Source organism: Mobula birostris, chromosome 18, assembly GCF_030028105.1.
Source record: "Mobula birostris isolate sMobBir1 chromosome 18, sMobBir1.hap1, whole genome shotgun sequence".
Taxonomy (NCBI): Eukaryota; Metazoa; Chordata; class Chondrichthyes; order Myliobatiformes; family Myliobatidae; genus Mobula; species Mobula birostris.
The window spans coordinates 13,862,139-13,883,114 of NC_092387.1; the positions used below are offsets into that span (position 1 = coordinate 13,862,139).

Here is a 20,976-nt window from a genome sequence, read left to right on the forward strand (position 1 = left end):
CATCACAGACGGGTAAAAGTTCAGGTTGTTCAAATTTCTTACCTGCCCTTCTGAATTGCTGCCCCATCCATAAACATCTCCAGACGATGAAAGACACAGCGTGTGCTCAGCGCCCACCACTATGTCCTCAATAAAAACTCCATTCAGAGCAGGTACAAGCTGAGGTCTATTATGGTTGCGAGCACGACCCTCAGGCAAGCCTATCAGGCGGTCTAGGTGGACAGAAAGATGTATTAGATTGTCAGTATTTAATTTTCAATCCATAAATGAACAAATTTATCAAGGTGAAGACAGACCATTTATTCTTGGACCACCATGAGCACTAATTTACCAAGCTTTATAGTGCAAGGTCTGCTCTCATCATAAAATATACTTAGGTCACGTTTACAGCTGAGGCCTCTCCAGATTCCACAGACAATACAAAAGTTCACCCGCCAGATGCAAACCAGCACTTCCTGTGCCCCATCCTTTTATGCAGATATGATCAAAAGTGAACAATGGATGGATATCACAAACAACAGAAAGTCTGCAGACGCTGGAAATCCAAGCAGCACACACAGAACGCTGGCGGAACTCAGTGGGCCAGGCAACATCTCTGGAAAAGTGTACATAGTTGATGTTTCGGGCCGAGACCGTTCTCTCCAGACCATAGGACAGATTTCTACTCTGTAATTTTGTCACTTCTGACAATGATTATCCGTCTTGTCGGATTTATGTTACAGATTAAATTAACACAGGAAAGGTGGTGGTCAAGTTAATCCGAACCTTTTCCCAGGATCTTACTGATTAGTGGAAATCTCTAACTAACCTTCATTTACATTTACAACAACCAGAACGTAAATAGAAATTATTGGAAATATTTGGGGGCGGTGGGGGGGGGGAAAGAAGGGGGAGTCTCACGTGGACTCAACTGAGTAAGCTCAACAGGTTTCCTTCTCAAGCGAAATTGGTCAACCAGGTGGATTTTTAAATCAATAAACTGGTAGCTTTATGATCAATACTAATACAACATGCTATTTCTATAATTTCCTGATTACTTAATAGGCATCTGTTAGTCTCATGAGACCATGGATTTGCGCCTTGGAAGGGCACAGGCCTGGGCAAGGTTGTATGGAAGACCGGCAGTTGCCCATGCTGCAAGTCTCCCCTCTCCACACCACCAATGTTGTCCAAGGGAAGGGCACTACTAGGGCCGATACAGCTTGGCACCGGTGTCGTTGCAGAGCAATGTGTGGCTAAGTGCCTTGCTTGAGGACACAACACGCTGTCTCAGCTGAGGCTTGAACTAGCCACCTTCAGATCACTGGACCAATGCTTAACCACTCATTACTTAGTGGGCATGTGGCCAAGTGGTTAAGGTATTGGACTAGCAACCTGAAGGTCATGAGTTCGAGCCCCAGCTGAGGCAACGTGTTGTGTCCCTGAGCAAGGCACTTAATCACACATTGCTCTGCGACGACACTGGTGCCAAGCTGTCTGGGTCCTAATGCCCTTCACTTGGTGTCGTGGAGAGGGGAGACTTGCAGCATGGGCAACTGCTGGTCTTCCATACAACCTTGCCCAGGCCTGCGCCCTGGAGAGTGAAGACTTTCCAGGCGCAGATCCATGGTCTCGCAAGACTAACGGATGTCTTTATTTTGATTACTTGGTTAACTAGATTTAGCTAACTTGGTGCGGTGGAGTTTGAATTTCATGTTCTTGGAAAAAATGGGTCTCTGGATTAATAACAGTTCTCTCATGAAAGTCAATGACATGAAACAATAATTAACTCTGTTTCTCTCCCCACAGATGTTGCCTAACCTACTGAGCAGTTCCAGCATTTTCTGTTTTTATTTCAGGTTGCTAGTAACTGCAGTGTCTCATCTTTCCTTCATCACTGGTTTGTTAAACCAAGCTTTGGTTCATGGAATTCAATAATACATCAAAGGGCAAAGGAACCTGGGAGTCCTTGTTCAGGATTCCTGAAAGGTTAACTTACAGGTCGAGTCAGTGGTGAGGAAGACAAATGCAATGATAGCATTTATTTTGAGAGGACTAGAATACAAAAGCAAGGATGTAACGCTGAGGCTTTAGAAGGCTACACTTGGGAGTATTGTGATCAGTTTTGGGCCCGTTATCAAAGAAAAGCTGTACTGGCATTGGAGAGGGTCCAGAGAAGGTTCACGAAAATGATCCCAGGAATGAAAGGGTTAACATAAAAGTATCTGATGCTCTGGGCCTGTACTCGCTGGAGTTTAGAAGAATGAGAGAACATCCCATTGAAACCCATTGAAATTTGAAAGAGCTAGATTGTATGGATGTGGAGAGGATGTTTCCTGTAGTGGGAGAGTGAAAAAGCACAGCTTCAGAACAGAGAAACATCCATTTAGAACAGAGGTAAGGAAAAATTTCTTTACCCAGAGGGTGGTAAATCTGTGGAATTCATTGTCAGATGGATATACAGGCCAAGTCAATGGGTATATTTAAGGTAGAGGTTGATAGGTTCTTGATTAATCAGGGCAAATATTGTGGGAGAAGGCAGGTGAATGGGGTAGAAGGGGGGTAATAAATCAGCTATGACGGAATGGCGGAGTAGACACAAGGGCTCGAATGGCCTCATTCTGCTCAGATGCCTTATGGTCTGATCAATCAGTTCATATTGATTTATTTTTCTCACATTTCTTTGTTCATTATAAATTTCATTCATTTATAATTAGCACCACAAAGCAGAGAATTCCAGAGATTCACAAAAAGAATTTGCTATGCATTTATTTCAGTTTTTAATGTCCAGTGAATCTTGTAGTTACGTCATCTTGTTATGACTATCCTACTAGTGAAAACATACCAATATCTACCATGGCTCCCTTACCTTAGGATCTTATTTCTCTAAACTCCATGGAATACAGACCCAAACTAATTCCCACTAAATAGCCTGATGGTTCTTTGCATTGCTTCCAATGTTCCTACACGTTCACTTTGTACATTCTAAATATGAATCCATAAAAATCCACGATGATTGTCTTACCTTGGCCAAAGGTGTACACATGGCCATCTTTTGTCAAGGCAACAGAAAACTGTGTGCCACAAGCAACCTTCTTGATTCCTACTCCACACAAAACATCTACTTTCTGCAAAAAGAAAATTTAAAATCCTTTACACTAAATAACAGCAACAAAAAAGCTGAATTATATACTTAATTACTTAGAAACATTAAACTCCACAAATGTAGCCATAGAAGTTGACTGTTTAAATATTTGCTTTATTTGATGCCATCATAGAGCATCAGGGAGGAAAAATATGAATTAATGTTATTATAATCACCAAAGTTTGGTAAGCCATACCTGAGGAGAGGACTTGGCTGTTGAGTTACCTAGACCAAGCTTTCCATAATCTCCATCACCAAAGGCCCAAACCATCATGCTATCAGCAGAGACAGCTAGTGTGTGATTTAAGCCGCACGCAACCTAAAAGGCAATAGATCCAGTACTTTAAATGTAGTGGGAAACAATGTAAATGATAATGTGAACCAAATCATAAAAGTTTACAGGTCTATTTGCAGATGCTGGAAAACTGACACCAGAAAATACTGAAAATCCTCAAGGATTTGAGGGGTTAACAGAGTGATAAGAGTCATACAGCACAGAATGAAGCCCTTTGACTCACCACATCCACTGTTGCATCCATCTATACTAATCTCATTTACCCACGAGGTCCATTGCTTCTTATACCTTGGTGATTCAAATGTTTCTCTGGAAGCTTCAATCAACTTTTTGCGAGCATTGGCTCTACTACCTCCTTAGGCAGCACACTCCTGATCCTAACTAGCCCATGTGAAAACTCCCTTCTGTCCCTCTTACCCCTTCTGCCCTCATCTTAAACAATGCCCTTTTAGACAACTCTTATTATGGGAATACAATTCTTACTGTTTATATCCCTCAATTTTGTACGCCTCCATCATCTCACCGCTCAGCCTCCTCCACTCCGGAAAACACACATGCAGCTATACAATCTGTGTATCTGAAATGGTTCAATCCGCTGAATCTCCTCTGCACCTTCTCCAGTGCAACTACATGCTTCCTACAATAATGACCAAAACTGCATACAGTACTCCAAGTTTGGTCTAACCAAAGTTTTATAATGTTGTAATGTGACATTCCAGCTCTTATATTCTATGTCATGGCTGATAAAGGCAGGTATCCCATATCCCTTCTTGAACACCATCTCTACCTGTTCTGCCAGTTCAGGGAGTTCTGGATTTGCATTCCAATATCTCTCTGCTCATCATACTCCCCAAGGCCCTACCATTTTCTGTTTATCATACCCTTGTTTCTTCTCCTAAATTGCATCACATCGCACATATCAAGATTAAATACCATCTGCCATACTTGGCCCAACTTTCCAACTGATTTATAGCACGCTGTAGCCTTAGACAGCCCTCCTTACTGTCCACACTAGTTTTTCTGTCATCTATTAATTTTATAATCATACTTATTGGAAATAACTAACTCTCAATGGGAGTGAGTCATTGTTTGAGTGAGCCATTCTTTGAGTTAGTGACTGAGAGAGTGACAATGTTTTTGGGCACGAGCCATTTGAAAAAACTCGTCTCGTTGGGAGTGAGTTTTATTTCAGCTAATACAAAGTTCGAGCTTCAAGTTCAGGTTTAATTATCATTCCACCATAAGTGAATGTAGACAAATGAAACCGTTTCTCCAAGGCCAAGGTGCAAAACACAATACCAACAGCACACAGGACATATGGCTACAATTTCAGAAAAAGGGTCACAAAAAGAAAGACCAAGTCCCCTGAGTTGACCTGGTCCAACTTGTTCATCTACCCAGTGAACACTGGAGTTAAGCACTGAGCAAACACTGGAGGGCAGCACTGAACCCAGTATGAAATCCAGTAGCACACTGACAGCTCTGGCATATCTTTCACTGGCAAGTCCAAGGCTTGTGGTCCTTATCTATGCAACAACCCAGGCAATGCAGCTCCCCTGCACCAGTCTCTCTAATGAACCAGTGAACCAGGTTCGCAGTATTCTACGTTATTAATGTCTGACAGGGTCTCGTGATCACAATAAAAAAATCAAAGACAATCACTTGCAGCTTTTTCTTTTAAAACCACACAGCATCTTGGCACAAAGGTACAGAACAAGTGCACCTCCATCACTACTGAACAAATTGCTGATAGGTTAGTCCTGCAGTATTTGACATTCTCAGTATCCAGCAGTGATTTTCAATCATAATAGAGACTTACAGGAAGAACAAATACACTTCTGATTGGACCCAGAGTGGTCGCTACATCTAAGCGCACCACCATCTTTCCAAACACTAAAAAGAAGGGAGGTGTAAGTGGAGTGGGCCAGTATTAGAGTGGTCAAACCTCAGTGAGAACAGGCAGAAGCTAAGGGTGCTGAATCATTTATATTGATTATGGAACTTGGGCTTGAGAAGTTGGTGCCAAGCGTACAACGAGCTCGCGGAGAAGAGGCTGAGTAAGTGACCATAAGTTCAAAACTCAAGGGTTTAAGAGAGAAGGTACAGGGAAGGACAGGCAAGCTTCTTTATTGACTGTAAATCCTTAGTTCAGTGTAGACAGGATGGTTAGGTTGGTAGAATGCTCCTCCTGTCTCTCTGATGACTACAACTGCAGGGAGTACACCCACCTTCAGCTACTGAACTATGGTCAAGCAAGTGGAACTGCAGCTGGAGCTGGATGTTACCAGGACCATCCAGGAGGCTGAAAACCTCATAGGTGAAAGTTTTATTGGTCACAGCCAGAACGCAGGCTTCAGATAGAAGATGGGTGACCACCAGAGGAAAGGGGAGGAAGCAGTTAGTACAGGATTCCCTGTGGTCATTCCCCTCAGCAACAAGTATACCCTTTGGATACTGCTGAGTGGGGTAAGACCTATTCGGGCACAGCAGTAGCCAAGTCAGTGGCACTGTGGCCAGCTATGAGGCTCAGCAGGGAAAGGTAAAGTCAGGCACAGCAATAGCAATAGAAACTCAAAAGTTAGGGGATGGATGGGAGTTTTTGTGGCCGCCACACCAGTATGGTGTGTTGCCTCCCAGGTGCTGGAGTCCAGGATGCCTCTGAGCGGCTACAGAATATTTTCAAGGGGGTAGGTGAGCAGTCAGAGGTTCGTGGTGCACATTGGAGCCAATGATATCGGTAGAAAGGGGGAAGAGGACCTGCACAGAGATATAGGGAATTAGGAAAGAGGCTGAAGAGCAGGATCTCCAAGGTAGTAATCTCTGGATTACTTCTGGTTGTAGTAGATTACTACTGGATTACTTCTACAAGCCAGTAGGGGCAGGAATATGATGACAGCAGAGATCAGTAGTGGCTGAGGACCTGGTGCGGGGGGGCAGGGCAGGGTTTCAGGTTCTGGATAATTGGAACCTTTTCTGGGGTGGGGTGACCAGTACAAGAGGGACAGGCTGCACCTAAGCTGGTGGGGAACTGATATCCTGGCCAGGAGGTGCACTAGAGCTCCTCGGGGTTGACTGGGGAATGGGAACCAGAACACCAGTTCAGAATGTGGAGGGATGGAGAGGTAGGCAGATGTCAGGGCCGGTAAAATCAAGCAGGAGAAAAGTAGTAGGTATGATAGGACAGATAGCTTGAAGTGTGTGTTTATTAATGCTAGGAGTATTATGGGTAAAAGTGATGAATTTAGAGCATGGATCAGTGCTTGGAACAATGATATTGCGGCCATTAAAGAGACTTGGTTGAGAGGAGGACAGGAGTGAGAGCTTAATGTCCCAGGGTTTTGATGTTTTAGAAAAGGTAGAGAGGACGTAAAAGGTGGTGGTGGGAGAAAAGAGTTGCACTACTAATCAGGACAATATCAGAGCTGCACTTAAGAGGAAGCATAATAGAGGGTTTGTCCACCAAGTTTCTATGGGTAGAAGTCAAGATTAGGAAGGGTGCAATCACACTGATGGTATTGCACTACAGATCCCCAGGAGCCGCAGGGACACTGAGGAACAGATATGCAGGTAGATTAAGGAAAAGAGTAAATAGGATTGTTGTCAGTGACAACTTCAATTTCCCTAATATAAACTGGGGACTTCTTAGTGCAAGTGGTTTACATGGAGCAGACTTTGGTAGGTGCGTCCATGAGGGTTTCTTAGTATGTAGATAGTCAAACGAGAGGAGGGGCTGTACTATACCTGGTGTTGGTAACAAGCCTGGCCAGATGACTGACCTTTCAGTGGGTGAGCAGTTTCTTAAGTTTTAAGATAGCTACAGAGAAGGATAAGATAGACCTTGCAGTAGAATATTAAACTGGAACGCGGTAAATTACAAGAGCATTGGGCAGGAACTAGGGAGAGTTAATTGGGAACAGCTGTTCATGGGCAAGTCTACATCTGACATGTGGAGGGTACTTAAAAACCAACTGCACAAGCACACGACAAGTCAGAAGGACAGACAAGGCCGGCATGGCAAGAGAACCTTGGATGTTGAGGAAGATGATGAAGTTAGTCAAGGAGAAAAAGAAGAAGTATGTAAAGCTTAGGAGGCTAGAGTCAAACTGAGCCTTGCTGGATTATGAAGAAGCTAGAAAAGTACTTAAGAAGGGAATTAGGAAAGCCAGGAGGGGCCATGAAAAGTCCTTGGCAAGTAGGATTAAGGAGAAGCCCAAGGCATTCTATACATACATCAGGAGCAAGAGGATAACTATGGAGTGCATGGCACCACTCAGGGATAAAAGGGGGAACATTTGCTTGGTTGAAAAGGATGCGGGTGAGGTCCTTAATGAGTACTTTACACCAGTATTTACCAAGCAGGATGATGCGGAGGATTGGGAGATCAGTGCTGAGTGTATTAATATGCTAGGGCATTTTGAAGTAAAGGAGGAGCTGGGTCTCTTAAAGAGCATTAAGGTGGATAAGTCCTTATGACCTGATGGGACATAACCTAGGTTTTTGAGAAAGGCAAGTGAAGAGATTGTTGGGGCTTTAACCAATATCTTTGCGCCCTCTCTAACCACAGGCGAGGTCCTGGAGTGCTGTCGAGTAGGTAATGATGTTCCATTATTCAAGAAGAGAATGAGGGATAATCCTGGAAACTACAGACTGATGAGTTTCACATCAGTGGTAAGGAAGTTACTGGGGGGAATTCTTAAGGATAGGATTTTTGAACATTTGGAAAATCACAGCCTAATTAGGGACAGCCAGTATGGCTTTGTATAGGAGAAGTCATGTTTTACTAACTTGATTGAGTTTTTGATAAGCTGGGGAGTGTAATTGATGAAGGCAGAGCTCTGGTCATTGTCTACATGGATCTTAATAAGATGTCTGACACAGTCCTTCATGGGAGACTCATCCAGAAGATTAACATGCATGGGATCAATGGTGAACTGGCTGTTTGGATTCAGAACTGGCTTGCCCATAGAAGACAGAGGGTGGTGGTTGAAGGGACTTATTCTACCTGGAGGTCTGTGATTAGTGGTGTTCTGCAGGGATCTGTACTGGGGCCTCTGGCGTCTGTGTTGTATAATAATGACCTAAATGAAAATGTAGAGGTGTGGGTTAGCAAGTTTGCAGATGAAACAAAGATTGGTGGTGTTGTGGATGGCACAGATTAGTAGCAAAGACACAGAGGGAAAAAAAAATCAATTGCAGATATGGGCAGAGAAATGGCAGATGGAGATTAACGCAGCCAAATGTGAAGCGTTACTCCTTGGTAGGTCAAATGTAAAGAGACAGTACATTGTTAAGGGCACTGTTAATGAGCAGAGGGATCACGGGGTCCAAGTTCATAGCTCCCTGAAAGATGCCACACAGCTGAAAGGGTGATTGTTAAGGCCTATGGCATGCTTGCCTTTATTAGTTGAGGCACTGAGTTCCAAAGTCAGGAAATTATGTTACGGCTTTATAAATCTCTAGTTAGGCCACGTCTTGAGTATTACATAAAGTTCTGGTTGGTCACCCCATTTTAGGATTATAAAATGTCTCCCCATTTTAGGAAGGATGTTGAGGCTTTGGAAAGGGTGCAGGAGAGGTTTCCCAGGATGTTGCCTGGTTTAGAGGGCATGTGCTATCATGAAAGGTTGGACAAACTTGGGTTGTTTTGTTTGGAACAGTGGAGGCTAAGGGAAGATCTGATACAAGTCTACAAAATTATGGGAGACATGTTATAGAGCAGACAGACAGTACTTTTTTTCCCAAGGTTGAAATGTCTAATACCAGAGAACATGCATTTAAGGTGTGGTGGTGGGTGTGTGTGTGTGTGTGTGTGTGTGTGTGTGTATATGTGTGTGTGTGTGTGTGTGTGTGTGTGTGTGTGTGTGTGGTGGTGGTGGTGGTGGTGTGTGTGTGTGTGTGTGTGTGTGTGTGTGTGTGTGTGTGTGTGTGTGTGTGTGTGTGTGTGTGTGTGTGTGTGTTGGGGGGGTAATTCCAAAGGAGATGTGAAAGGCAACTTTTTTTTTAAAATACAAAGCAAGTGGTGGGTGCCTGGAATTTACTGCCTGCAGTGGTGGTAGAAGTAGATAATAAGGGACATTTTGATAGGCAAATGAATACATCTCATCAGTCTCTGGGATTTTTCCCCCTTCGTGAACTCAAAGATGCCTATCACTTTTGAACACAAATTTGAAGTCTTCATTTACGACCTTACTTACATCCCCTGGCTCCACACAGACTGTTCCTCTGGTTTATCTTTTTGCTCCTGATAAAATACCCAAGGATTTTTCTCAATTTTATCTGCCAATGATGATTTCATGGTCCATTTTTTACCTTGCTTTATTTTTCAATACTCTCCAATTCGATATTTCTCAAGGGAATCTTCTATTTCAGTTGTCCACTCTCCTGTTAAATGCTTCTTCCCCACCACCCTACCCCCTTTATCAAAGCTCAATGTCTTTTGTCATCTCCCGGTTCCTAATCTTATCATCCTTACCTTTCACACAGGAACACATTGGCCCTGAATTCTCACTAGCTCCTGGTTTAAAGACTGGACCTTGCTTTTCCTGCAAAGCAGCTGTTTCTAGCCATGGTCTGTCTTATACTCTGTCTACTTGTCTTTTCTATCTCTTCTGTTTGGAGTACTGTACTATAACCCCAGCAAAATGATGGCTCTTTTCTTATTTCTAAGTTCTACTCATATGGCCTCATCTTTCCAAAACATCCCTCCTGAGTAATGCCTTGATGTTCTTCATGTCCCCAAGCCTTTTAACGTACCATCATCAGCTTGAGACTTCTATACACTTGGGCACTGAGCTACCAGTTCTCCCCTTCTTTCAGCCATGTGTTTCTGTGACTGTAAGAATATTGTTTCCATGGGTTGATCCACACTCCAACATCAGCCTCCTTGTATTAAAGCAAATGCAGTTTATCCTACCAGTCTTCCTATATGCCTCATCATTCCCCTTATGTTCTGCCTACTGGACTCACTTGAAGTTTATCCTCTGTGCTTGATTCCCTTTCTACCACTGTACACTACTGCTCTGATTCCCGTCTCCTGCCAAACCCATCACAGTATCAGCAAACTTCCCTACAGGGATACTCTTCCCCTTGCAATTCAGGTGCAAGACATTCTCCTTGCACAGATCCCACCTGCTCTATAAGTAATCTTCATCAAGTATCTAAAGCCGTTTCTGCAGCACCAATTCTTCCACCAGGCACACATCAGATCTATCCACCCGTTTCGATACTTATTAGCATGTGGCTAAGGAAGTAATCCAGCCATTACAACCTTCTACCCAATTCCCTAAATTTCATATTGCAGGAATTCATCCCCTTTTCTACAGACTTTAGTACCAACATGCAACATCACCTTTGGCTGATCCTGCTCCCCTTCAGGATTCCCTGGAACCACTAGACACTAAGAAGGCAACATACTATCTGGGAATCTTGCTTGACCACAGAAACACCTGTCTTCTCTGCTCACAATTGAATCTCCTAACACTATAAGCTCCCCTTGTCTTTTTTTCTCCGCTACTATCCAGCAGAGACAGCCATTGGGTCATAGACGACCCTGACTGTTTTTACTGAGAGGCCAATCTAACCAGTTCCCCCCTCCCTGCTGAACAGCAGATCTGCTTGAGAGCACGGGGTAACTTTCACACCCGCCTACATCTCCTACTCTTCCCAATGGTCACCAATCACCCTTTTGCCTTTGTTCCACAGGGGGTCCATTCACAGCTCCAGCAGTGTTATGAACTCGGTCAGGAGCTGTAGCTGAACACGTGTAGCCACCAAGGATGCTGGAAGTCTCTCTGGTTTCTGCAGCAAGACCACTCCACTGGGCTGAATCCTCACGTCATGCTCTTGGTGATCAATAAACTTTCACCAGAACTAGATCTTTCAGTTTCTCCCTCTACAATGCTGCTGACATGTGTGTTTCTAACACTTACTGTTTTCATTAGTTTGTTACTGGTCCCTTAAGGTTTTTACAGCCGGGGAGGTAGTGCAGATAAGAAGCTCTCACTACCTAGAAAATGTTTTGTGCAAATCGCTTTGTGCAAATGGGGCTCATTAGCAATGGTTGGCAGCTCAGCTAGGAGGAAAACTCTGATCTCAAACCTCCGCTGCCTTGCAGCTATACCCACTCATGGGGAAGGCTTTCGGGAGCAAACCCCAAAGGAAAAATCTGGAGCTGGAGTCCCTAAAGCAGTCCTGTGTTGGGTCCAACCCTGACTGGCAACCCCTGCAATGCCGCTGGTGCCAAACTGTTATTGGTCTCTACCGTTCCTTTGGATTCATCAGCTGTGTAGAGAGAGGGAGCCTGCTACATGGGCAACAACCTGCTCTCCTTATGGTAGACAGCTGGGACACAACATCCATGGACAACCCTGACCAACGGAGGCCCTCATAGTTCCAGGACTCAACTACGGGACCCACATTCTTTGATTTACAACTATGATCTGAACCTGGGCGCATACAGTAGAATTCCAAAGTTTGGAAGTAATGGGAAACTCAATAAACTAGGAATTCCAAACTTTAGGATAAGACAGACCTGGCGAAATGGACAGACACATAGCATCATATTTGGTACGAAGGACAATGAGTTATTATGAATTAAATGCTGATCAAGGTATTCTGGGGTGCAGCTGTGACCAAACTAAAAAAAAACACAAAGCTCCATAGCTTTATTGACAGAGAACAACAGCAAGAAACTTTTATAAAACACCCATTCACCCTCAGTTGGAGTACAGGGGTCAGCTCTGTATATTATATTTAAAGTCCTTAAGTATGGGAGGGACAGTGTGAGGGATTTATTAGAAATGTTATTAAAGAGGGACTTTAATTGGAGACTGGGGTTGGGCAGAAGAGGCTATAAAGAGATTTCAAAATGACGAACCGTTCTGATGCGGTAAATGAGAAATGTAATACGATACCTGTCCAACCTGATAACCCTCCAGTGCTGCTACTCTCTCTGGCAACTTTTTGTTGGATGTGTTACCTAGTCCCAAACGGCCATAGTCGCCATTTCCAAAGGTGAACAACTTGCCATCTGCTGTGACTACTGCTGAATGCTTGAAGCCACATGACATCTATTTGAGACAGAAGCACACGATATTGAAATAGCACAATAGTTATATTAAAAATAACACAAGATGATCAGACTCATTAACAAACACTGGCCAAAGGTTGACTAGGAGAGAAAGGGGGAGGTGTTTAGGAGGAAATGTGGAGAAAGATGTTTGAAGGTTTATGACAAATTTGCTTGAGGGATTTATGGGGGATACCTCCAAATTGCTACAACACTAATATACTTTTACACTGAAGGTGCCCCCACAAAGAGTGTGGCTGAAGGTTCAGGGTACAGAGGAGAATGTTTTGCCCACAGAAGATGGCTGAGCTCCCTCATCTGAAGTGACCACCATCCAGTAATTAGGTAGCTCCCTGCCTGACTCTCATGAACCCAAGCCTGGATTTTATTTGGCTCCTGCTACAGGACGATTTGGAATCCTACATAATTAGAGAAATGGTGAAAAGAACTGAACAGAAGAACTTTAGCACATAGCTTGTTCCCAACCTTAAAACTATGATAGCAACACCTATTGTATCACATCTTTGGATCTGCAATTGCTGATGCCAAGTTCTAACAAACATGATTATTTAACGTGAAGGTAGTGGGTGGGAGAAGGATGTTCGGAAACCGAAGACGGGGTACTTGCTGGAAAGTGCTTTTACACAGATAATCAAGCTTCTCCTCCAGAACAAGCAGCCAAGTCTAGCCAACAATTCATTTACTGAGTTTTCCTGCACACAATTTTACCTGGACAACTTCCTCTCCTTGCAGTGCCTCAATCTGTCGTGGTCGACGCTGCCGATCACTGTTTCCGTGGCCCAACTTGCCATAGTCACCATCTCCCCAACTGAAGACTTCCCCGCTTTCCGTCAGAGCCATAGAGTGGCCATCGGACCCACAGGATGTCACCAACTGCGTTACCACAAAACCTGTCACATACACAAGTGGTAGGACCACCAGTGCAAACAGACACAAGGTGATTTGAAGACATGACAAGAACCTTCATTTTTAATAAGCAGATGCTACTGTGCAAGTCTGGGTACCTTGTAGTGCCGAAATGACAGTCAACACGTGAAGATCATCTGAATTTCCCTGTCCAAGTCGACCATAGCTGCCTTCTCCACATGCCATCACTGTCCCATTAGCCTGGATAACAAAAGTGCAATTCTGCCCACAAATAACCTGCAAAAGCAAAATAATCAATAAAATTATTTAGAATATTTTAAGTTTGAAGCAGAGCCAAACTACATTTTATTTCTCATTTTCCAATGACCTCTCCCCTTCTCATGTAGCCTTCTTATGCAACTGAAGAAGATGCGACATACAGAACTTAGACCAGTACAGCACAGGAAGAGGTCTTTTGGTCCACAATGTCTATACTAATTACAAAGTCAATTTGCCTGAACATGGTCTATATCCCTTCATTCATTCCCATTCACGTATCTCTAAATGAAAATTAAATGTTGCTATCATCCTTATTTACCAGCTGTCCTTTTACCTCAGCCCTCCCCAACGTCCAGGTACCCGAACTGTTCTTCAGGTGAAGCAGAGATTCACCTGCTCTTGCAATCTGGTATATTGCATTTCATTGTACTGATGTGAAGTCAAACCCACATTTGATGACCACTTTGTGGAGCACCTCCATTCAATCTGCAGGGGCAATAGTTTCCTGAGTTTCCAACTGCCCGTAGTTGTAGCATGATCTATGTTCCCAGATACCAAATTTAATAATTTCAGATAATTCAATTAAAAAAAAATGTATCAGAACTGGTCACATCCATACTGCTTGATGAGAGGATCATTTCCAGCTATTTTGGGTTTAGCATGGCTCTGGTCTGAAGTTCTACAGATTTCACATGACCCTCTGCTGGCCTCACTGATCAACCAGTTAGACAGTGCTGTAACAATGGAATTAATTTAACAATCCTGGCTTCATCCTGTCAAAATTATTTCTATTGTTCCTTCCATTACTTCCCATCTTCTCTGCCACTTAAAACTAACCTGTTTTCTCACTTTCCTAGTTCTGATGAAGGGTCTTTTACCAGCTATATTCCTTCTGCTTTTCTCTCCACAGAAGCTGCTTGGCCTGCTGTGCTTTTTCTGTTGACGTTTCAGATTTCCAGAATCTACAGCCTTTTACTTCCTTTCTAGTTTTAGTTTTACATTTTAATTCCTGACGCAGGACTTTGACCCCAAACGTTGATCATTTCTTTCCTTCCACAGATGCTGCTCGACCCGCTGAATAATTCCATCACATTGTTTTTCCTCTAGTCCTTCTCATTTTGAAATTGCAAAAACTATCTGGCTTGTGAGTAACAGAAAATAAAGCATTTTCTCAAGGGCCAAAGTAACAATTAAGAATATCAAATTGATTATTTTGGTCTAGAAAGAACAGCTTTGCATTTAATGACTTGCAGTTTAGGAAAGGATCAAACTGAGTTGTTTCCAAATTTTTAATATCAATCACCTGTTTTGAATTAATATTCTTATTGTTAAATTGTAAGAATAATATGGAATTTAAACTAAGCAGTCTGACCTGTTGAGCTTGTGAAAACGAAGGTGCAATAGTTGGTATCATAACATTTCTTCCAGCTTCAGCCAATTGCCCATGACGTCCTGCTCCCCAAAGGTAGACATCACACTTTCCACCAAGGTGCCAGTCCTAAATTGATATGAGATGAGTTCTAATCTTTGCATGAACATTAAGCAGAGGAAATATACATGTAAAACTAGAAATTACCTCTGGTCTGGATGTTGCCCAGGACATAATTTGCTCATCCATTCCAGCAAACCACTTACTATTGTCCTGCAATTCAGAAGAAATGGCAGGTTGTGAAACTTACATGTCATCCAAAGTTCCCACTGAGAATTCAATTTTTAAATAATACTATATTTATTGAAGTGATCGTATGAAAGGATATCAGGTATTTATTGAGTACAGATCGCAGACATTCACAATTGATCATCATGCTACAAATGCAAGTATAGTGTAATAACCAATTCCAATCTCCCACCGCCCACCCCAAATGTAGACTGGCCTGCTGGGCATGTCCCACAACCTTATCATTAGCAAAACATTATACAGACTGAATCTCTCCCCACTGATCTCCCTCCTGGCACCTACAAGCATAACAAATGCTACACCTGACCTTACACCTCCTCCTCCATCACTATTCAGGGCCCCAAACAGTCCTTCCAGGTGAGGCGGCAAGTCTGCTGAGGTCATCCCTTGTATCTGGTGCTGTCGGTACAGTCTCTCCTACACCAGAGAGATCAGATGCAAATTGGGGACCGCTTCATCGAGTGCCTGCTGCAAAAGGCAAGATCTCCCCATGGCTATCCATTTCAATGTCACTTCTCATTCCCATTCTGACACATCTGAAAATGGCCTCCTCTACTGCCACAATGAAGCAAAACATAGATTGGAAGAGCAGCACCACATATTCTGTCTGGGTAGCCTCCAACTTGATGGCAATCTCTAAATTCCCAGAAATACTTCCCTCTTTTTCCATTTCCCATTCTGGTTACACACTCATCCCTTGTCTTCTCTTCACCTGCTCATCACCTCCCTCTGGTTCTCCTTTCCTTTATTCCATGTCCACTCCTAGTAGATTATTTCTTCTTCAGGCCTTCATCTCTTCCACTTATTACCTCCCAGTTTCTTACTTCTTCTCCCCTCCCCCACCCAGCCACCTTCCCTCCTCACCTATCACCCCTCAACACCCCCACCCTTCCTTATTCTGGCCTCTGCCCCTTTCCTCTCCAGACCTGATGGAAGGGTCTCAGCCCAAAACATTGACTGTTTATTCCTGTCTTGCTGAGCTCCTCCAGCATTTTGTGTGCGGCTCAGGATTTCCCGTAGAACGCGTGGAGTATCTTACCATCACATGCGCCAGTTCTTCTGCTGGTGCAGGCTCTAGGTCCGGAACAGTGAAGCATTCTGGTAATGGTGCTCCTCTTGCCAATGCCTCTGCAGCCTTAATTGTGGTGGAGAAACATTCCAACCAGGACCACTCAGAGGAGTTCCAGGTGGAAGGATCAGGCGGACAACCAGAATGATGGGGTGGGATTGGTGGATTACACAAGAGTTGATCGAGTTGAAGGCCCACGGCTAACGAAGCTAAACACTGCATATATGGACTGTGGACAAGTTGGTCTCCACATATAACATGAGGCTAAAAAGCAAAAACAAACCAGTTGTTAAAAATAATTCTGTTGTTTTAGATATTTTGATCAGATATTATACCAGTCCAGTTCCAGTCTTGTTGGTTTTGCTACCTTTTCATATGCATACTGCTCCTGTAACATGACTGGCAACCTTTCCAGAAAGGTCCTCATGCATGGTGCCATGTTTAGTCCAGAAACTCCTTGTTTTTTCAGTGAAGTTCTACATGTGGCTAAAATGTGGTTACTAGCCATCCACTCATTGGTGCAGTTTACCACCAACACATCCTAGTCAATCAAAACAAAGTCACAATCATTATGATGCGTTTTAAAAAGTTCAAGTAACCACATTTTGTTAATCAATCAAAACTTTCACAAGTGACACCAGGTGCTTGGGCAAACTTCATCACTTAATATTTTAATTTTAGAAATTCAACAACAATCTCTTTCAAGTGGTTTTGATTCTCATGTACTTGGTCCAACAGCTCCTAAAGTGACTGTTAGGTTTATTGTACTTTCACCCTTCCAGAGATTTGAACAAGTTGGGTAAATAACTAATGCTGAAAGTGCTATTTTTACACAAGACACATCTGATGCTATCTGGAGGCAGCAATGCTGTCTTGTCCATTTTTATCAACAAATACTAACTGATCATTTCTCTGAGAATCTGTGCTAATTTTGTCCAAGTTTGCTTCCATGGTCACCACATGACACTTGTGATGGGGTGGTACTGGTTGCTTCCCAAGGATGTGAAAGCTGCTGAATAAACATCAATTTATTTTACCCCCTACGAGTTATTTATGGTGCATCATTCTATTTATTGAATGTTTACCTTTAAGAGAGTTTAAATGGCAGTTTTGGTTCAGTGAAGATCATAGATGAGATCTCATTATGGCTGCAGTTAATTCCAACGGGCACTGTTTTTATCGTAATTTTAATGTTGTGTACGTGCCACATGAGGATTATAGCAAGCCTGATTGTTTTTTTTTGCATGTGAACTTTGCTAACCACAAAGTTAACTTTATTAAACTGGTTACCCTATTAGCTCTAATTGCAAAGCAATTTTCTCTTGTAGAGTAAGCCTAAGCATGCCTAATGTTAAACATTTATCTTTAATAATGTAATCATTCACTAGTTATTCATAGGATTCAACCTTGATACCTTCAAGGTACTAATATTATTGGTTTCAAATTCTCCACTGCCATTCACTCTCATTGAATGGCTTACACTGAACAAATGTCTTAAGTCACCACTTATTCTTTCAGTCAACACTCACAACACGCAGGAGGAACAGCAGGTCGGGCAGCATCAGTGGAAAAGATCGGTCGACATTTCGGGCCAGAACACTTCATCAGGTTCCAGCCCGAAACGTCGACCGATCTTTTCCACGAATGCTGCCTGACCTGCTGAGTTCCTCCAGCGTGTTGTGAGTGCTGCTTTGACCCCAGAATCTGCAGAATATTTTGTATTTATTCTTCCAGTCATCATTCACCATATTTCCTCAAGCCTTGCCATGTTCCAAGTCTCTTTCCAATGACCCCACACCAGGCAATATCATTGCTTAAAGAGGCTAGAAAGTGTGGTCCATGAGAATCATATGCAAAGCTAAAACCCAACTCAGTTAAACTGCTTTGGTATATTATTGTATGTCAAGCTTGCTGTACTGCATGATGGACAATATACTGTAAAAGTACACAAGAACTAGTTAAACATTAACAGCATACTAATGACTTCTGCTTATTACTGCATGTTGCTAACAAAGTTTTTTCTTTCTGGAGCCAACCACTTTGAAAGTATTATCTTTGTCTGTTCTATTTTAAATGTCCAATTGCAATATGACAGTGAGGCAAATCCAGTTATACTCTACAAGAACAGCTTCACAGCTGGGCTCACCCACTTGTCGGGTATAAATGTTGAAGCATTTTTCAGTGGTCTGAACTAACTAACAGAAGTACAAATCTGCAAACACGAGTGCTGCAGTGACTTTGACTATGCCTTTATCTTGTCTCATGATAACCATAATATTTGAGGAACATTTAGTACAATTATCACTGTCACTTTGAACAAGCTGACTTAATGAAGCACAATGCAGACTAGAAACATTTTTCACATAACATTTCAATGCCAGCCAGATTTCAGATCTTACCTTTGATCTACTGGAACACGACACAACACCAATATCAGGGATCCAGGCTATGTTCTGAATAGCACCAGATCCCGTCACCACACTCTGTAATACACTGCCATCCTGTCAGGGCCAGGAACAAATAAATGATTATGAGTCCAGATAGGAACTTTAACTGACGTCAAGCACTTACAGCATTTTCTGCTCTAATTTTAAATTAGCAAAACTGCAGGGGAGGCATCAATCTGTGGTTAAAATTAATTGTAGCCACCGAAATTATCCACAAAAATCAGAACTGCTTTTCACACGTCATCTACAAGCTGTGAATTTCCACTGATAACCAGTAAAGGAAGTAGCAGAGGCCGGAATCCTGGGGTCAGCCAAACACTAGGAGAACAAAATGTTCATTAATTTGAAAGGACTATATCTGAAAAAAAGTTATAAAAAGCACGAATGTAATTATTGACTCAGGTAGACAATTTGACACTTTGACACTATATGCATTCACACAGTTCGGAGAAAGGAAGTAAAGATTGGAGGAGATATGGTGGCTGGAGGCAAAGAGAAAAAAAAATCAAAAAGAAAGGCATAAACATTCAGATTTTGGTTTTAAAGACATTAAAACTTGCATTTATAAACGGACTTCCATGCTATCAGGATGCTAATAAATTCACATGGTGTTATATGCAAACTCCCACTAGTATCAGAGTGATAATGGCCTGTTTTTAGTGAAGATGTTTAAGTGATAAATGTTGGTTGTATATCAGGGAGAATTACTGTCTTGTTCCCAAGTCTCTGACTAAACTTCTGACCCAAAATAAGGGTGCAACCAACTAAATCATGGCTGAAACCAGAGCAGACATGCAAGTTAGTTACAAATAAACCAAAATAAATACATTTCAACAGAATAACACATTTATAAAGTTAGTAATAAAATTAATTTCAGAACATGAATTGATTATTTGTAAAGCAAGTCTTCCTTAGAACAAAATGGTTTTAAATATTTTGGGTACAATTATGTGAATTGCAAAAACCACATGACAATCTAATTTCTTACCCTTAGTGACCAAATGTTCATCAGTCCACCAAGTCCTCCAGATACCAAGACCAGCCCATCGGGGTTAAAGCAAACACTTCTCACTGGAGTGATATGCCCCTTCAGTTGAAAGATGCATATTGCCTCCTCGGCTTTCTTGTAGCCACTCTTCAAATTCCATTACAATAAAATATTGACAGTCAATATTAAATAAACTTTTATAATAACAATGTTAATTTTCTACTCAAGAGTTATGGCTATCATAGAAATTAATGTGCTTCAGAGAGATATTAAGAAACAGTAAGAAACCAAGCTACTTTAAAATCTTGACACGAAGTCACAGTTTCATCCCCAGTTGGAGTTCTGAATGATGGGTGGAAGGGAAATTGGGAAACGTTTTTCTTACAGCAGATATTAAGCTGGGTTTTGTTAATTTTAAGGTCTCATTAATAAACCATAGGCTCTACGGGGATTATACACAATCGTTAGTGGGTGGTGTGGAGGAACTGAATGGTAAAAGAGACCAAAACTTTCCTTCTGGGACCTGGAATGACATTTCTATGCACGAATCTCCACACCCACCTTTAGAACCAGTTGGGAGAGATATGTTTTTCCAGGTCCTCACCGTGAGATGATCATTTACCGATCTGGTGGAGCTTAGGCGGGAAAGTGACAACAATCTCTCCATTCTGGCTAGAATTAAATATGTGATCACAAGGAGCCCAGCAACTTTAGCCACGTGCCTCTGTGTTTCAGATGACAGGTCCTGTTGATTTACTGACAGTGAACTAGCCTAAATGATTTTAATTGGACAGTTTTAAATTAGAAAAATCAACCTCCCCTCCCATTAAAACCAATCTCCTCAAAATAAATAAAACCTTGGAAAACTGGGACATGATTAGGCTGATAAGTACAAAATCTAAGATACCCATCAGTATCCCAACACTAACCCTTGACTAACAGGACAAATCCAGTAAGTTCTGTAAATATACAACAGTTCACCTTTATCTGGTTCGTGGCTCCTTGTTCCCACCATTCATCAGAGCTGCTGGAAGTGGACTGTGATATTTTGGAGGCATCCTGTGGAACTGTCCAGACACAGACCAAGCCATTCTGACACCCACTAGAAAATAAGAGTGAGAGAATGAGAGAGTGTGAGAGAGAAAGAGAGAGAGAGAAAGAG

General features: G+C 42.4%; 1 protein-coding gene across 7 annotated transcripts in view; it reads right to left on the minus strand.

Moving 5' to 3' along the window:
• Positions 1 to 20,976, minus strand: part of herc1 (HECT and RLD domain containing E3 ubiquitin protein ligase family member 1) — a 273,938-nt gene that overhangs the window by 24,756 nt on the left and 228,206 nt on the right. For all 7 annotated transcript variants that reach the window (XM_072282232.1, XM_072282231.1, XM_072282229.1 and 4 more), the window contains 13 exons: positions 20,796 to 20,916; positions 19,815 to 19,961; positions 18,779 to 18,880; positions 16,747 to 16,920; positions 16,350 to 16,643; positions 15,209 to 15,274; positions 15,005 to 15,130; positions 13,512 to 13,650; positions 13,216 to 13,397; positions 12,332 to 12,487; positions 3,321 to 3,443; positions 3,005 to 3,107; positions 43 to 212 (listed from right to left, as the gene is read on the minus strand). In XM_072282232.1, coding sequence (XP_072138333.1) covers positions 43 to 212; positions 3,005 to 3,107; positions 3,321 to 3,443; positions 12,332 to 12,487; positions 13,216 to 13,397; positions 13,512 to 13,650; positions 15,005 to 15,130; positions 15,209 to 15,274; positions 16,350 to 16,643; positions 16,747 to 16,920; positions 18,779 to 18,880; positions 19,815 to 19,961; positions 20,796 to 20,916 — 1,903 coding nt within the window. The remainder of the gene's footprint in view (positions 1 to 42; positions 213 to 3,004; positions 3,108 to 3,320; positions 3,444 to 12,331; positions 12,488 to 13,215; positions 13,398 to 13,511; positions 13,651 to 15,004; positions 15,131 to 15,208; positions 15,275 to 16,349; positions 16,644 to 16,746; positions 16,921 to 18,778; positions 18,881 to 19,814; positions 19,962 to 20,795; positions 20,917 to 20,976) is intronic.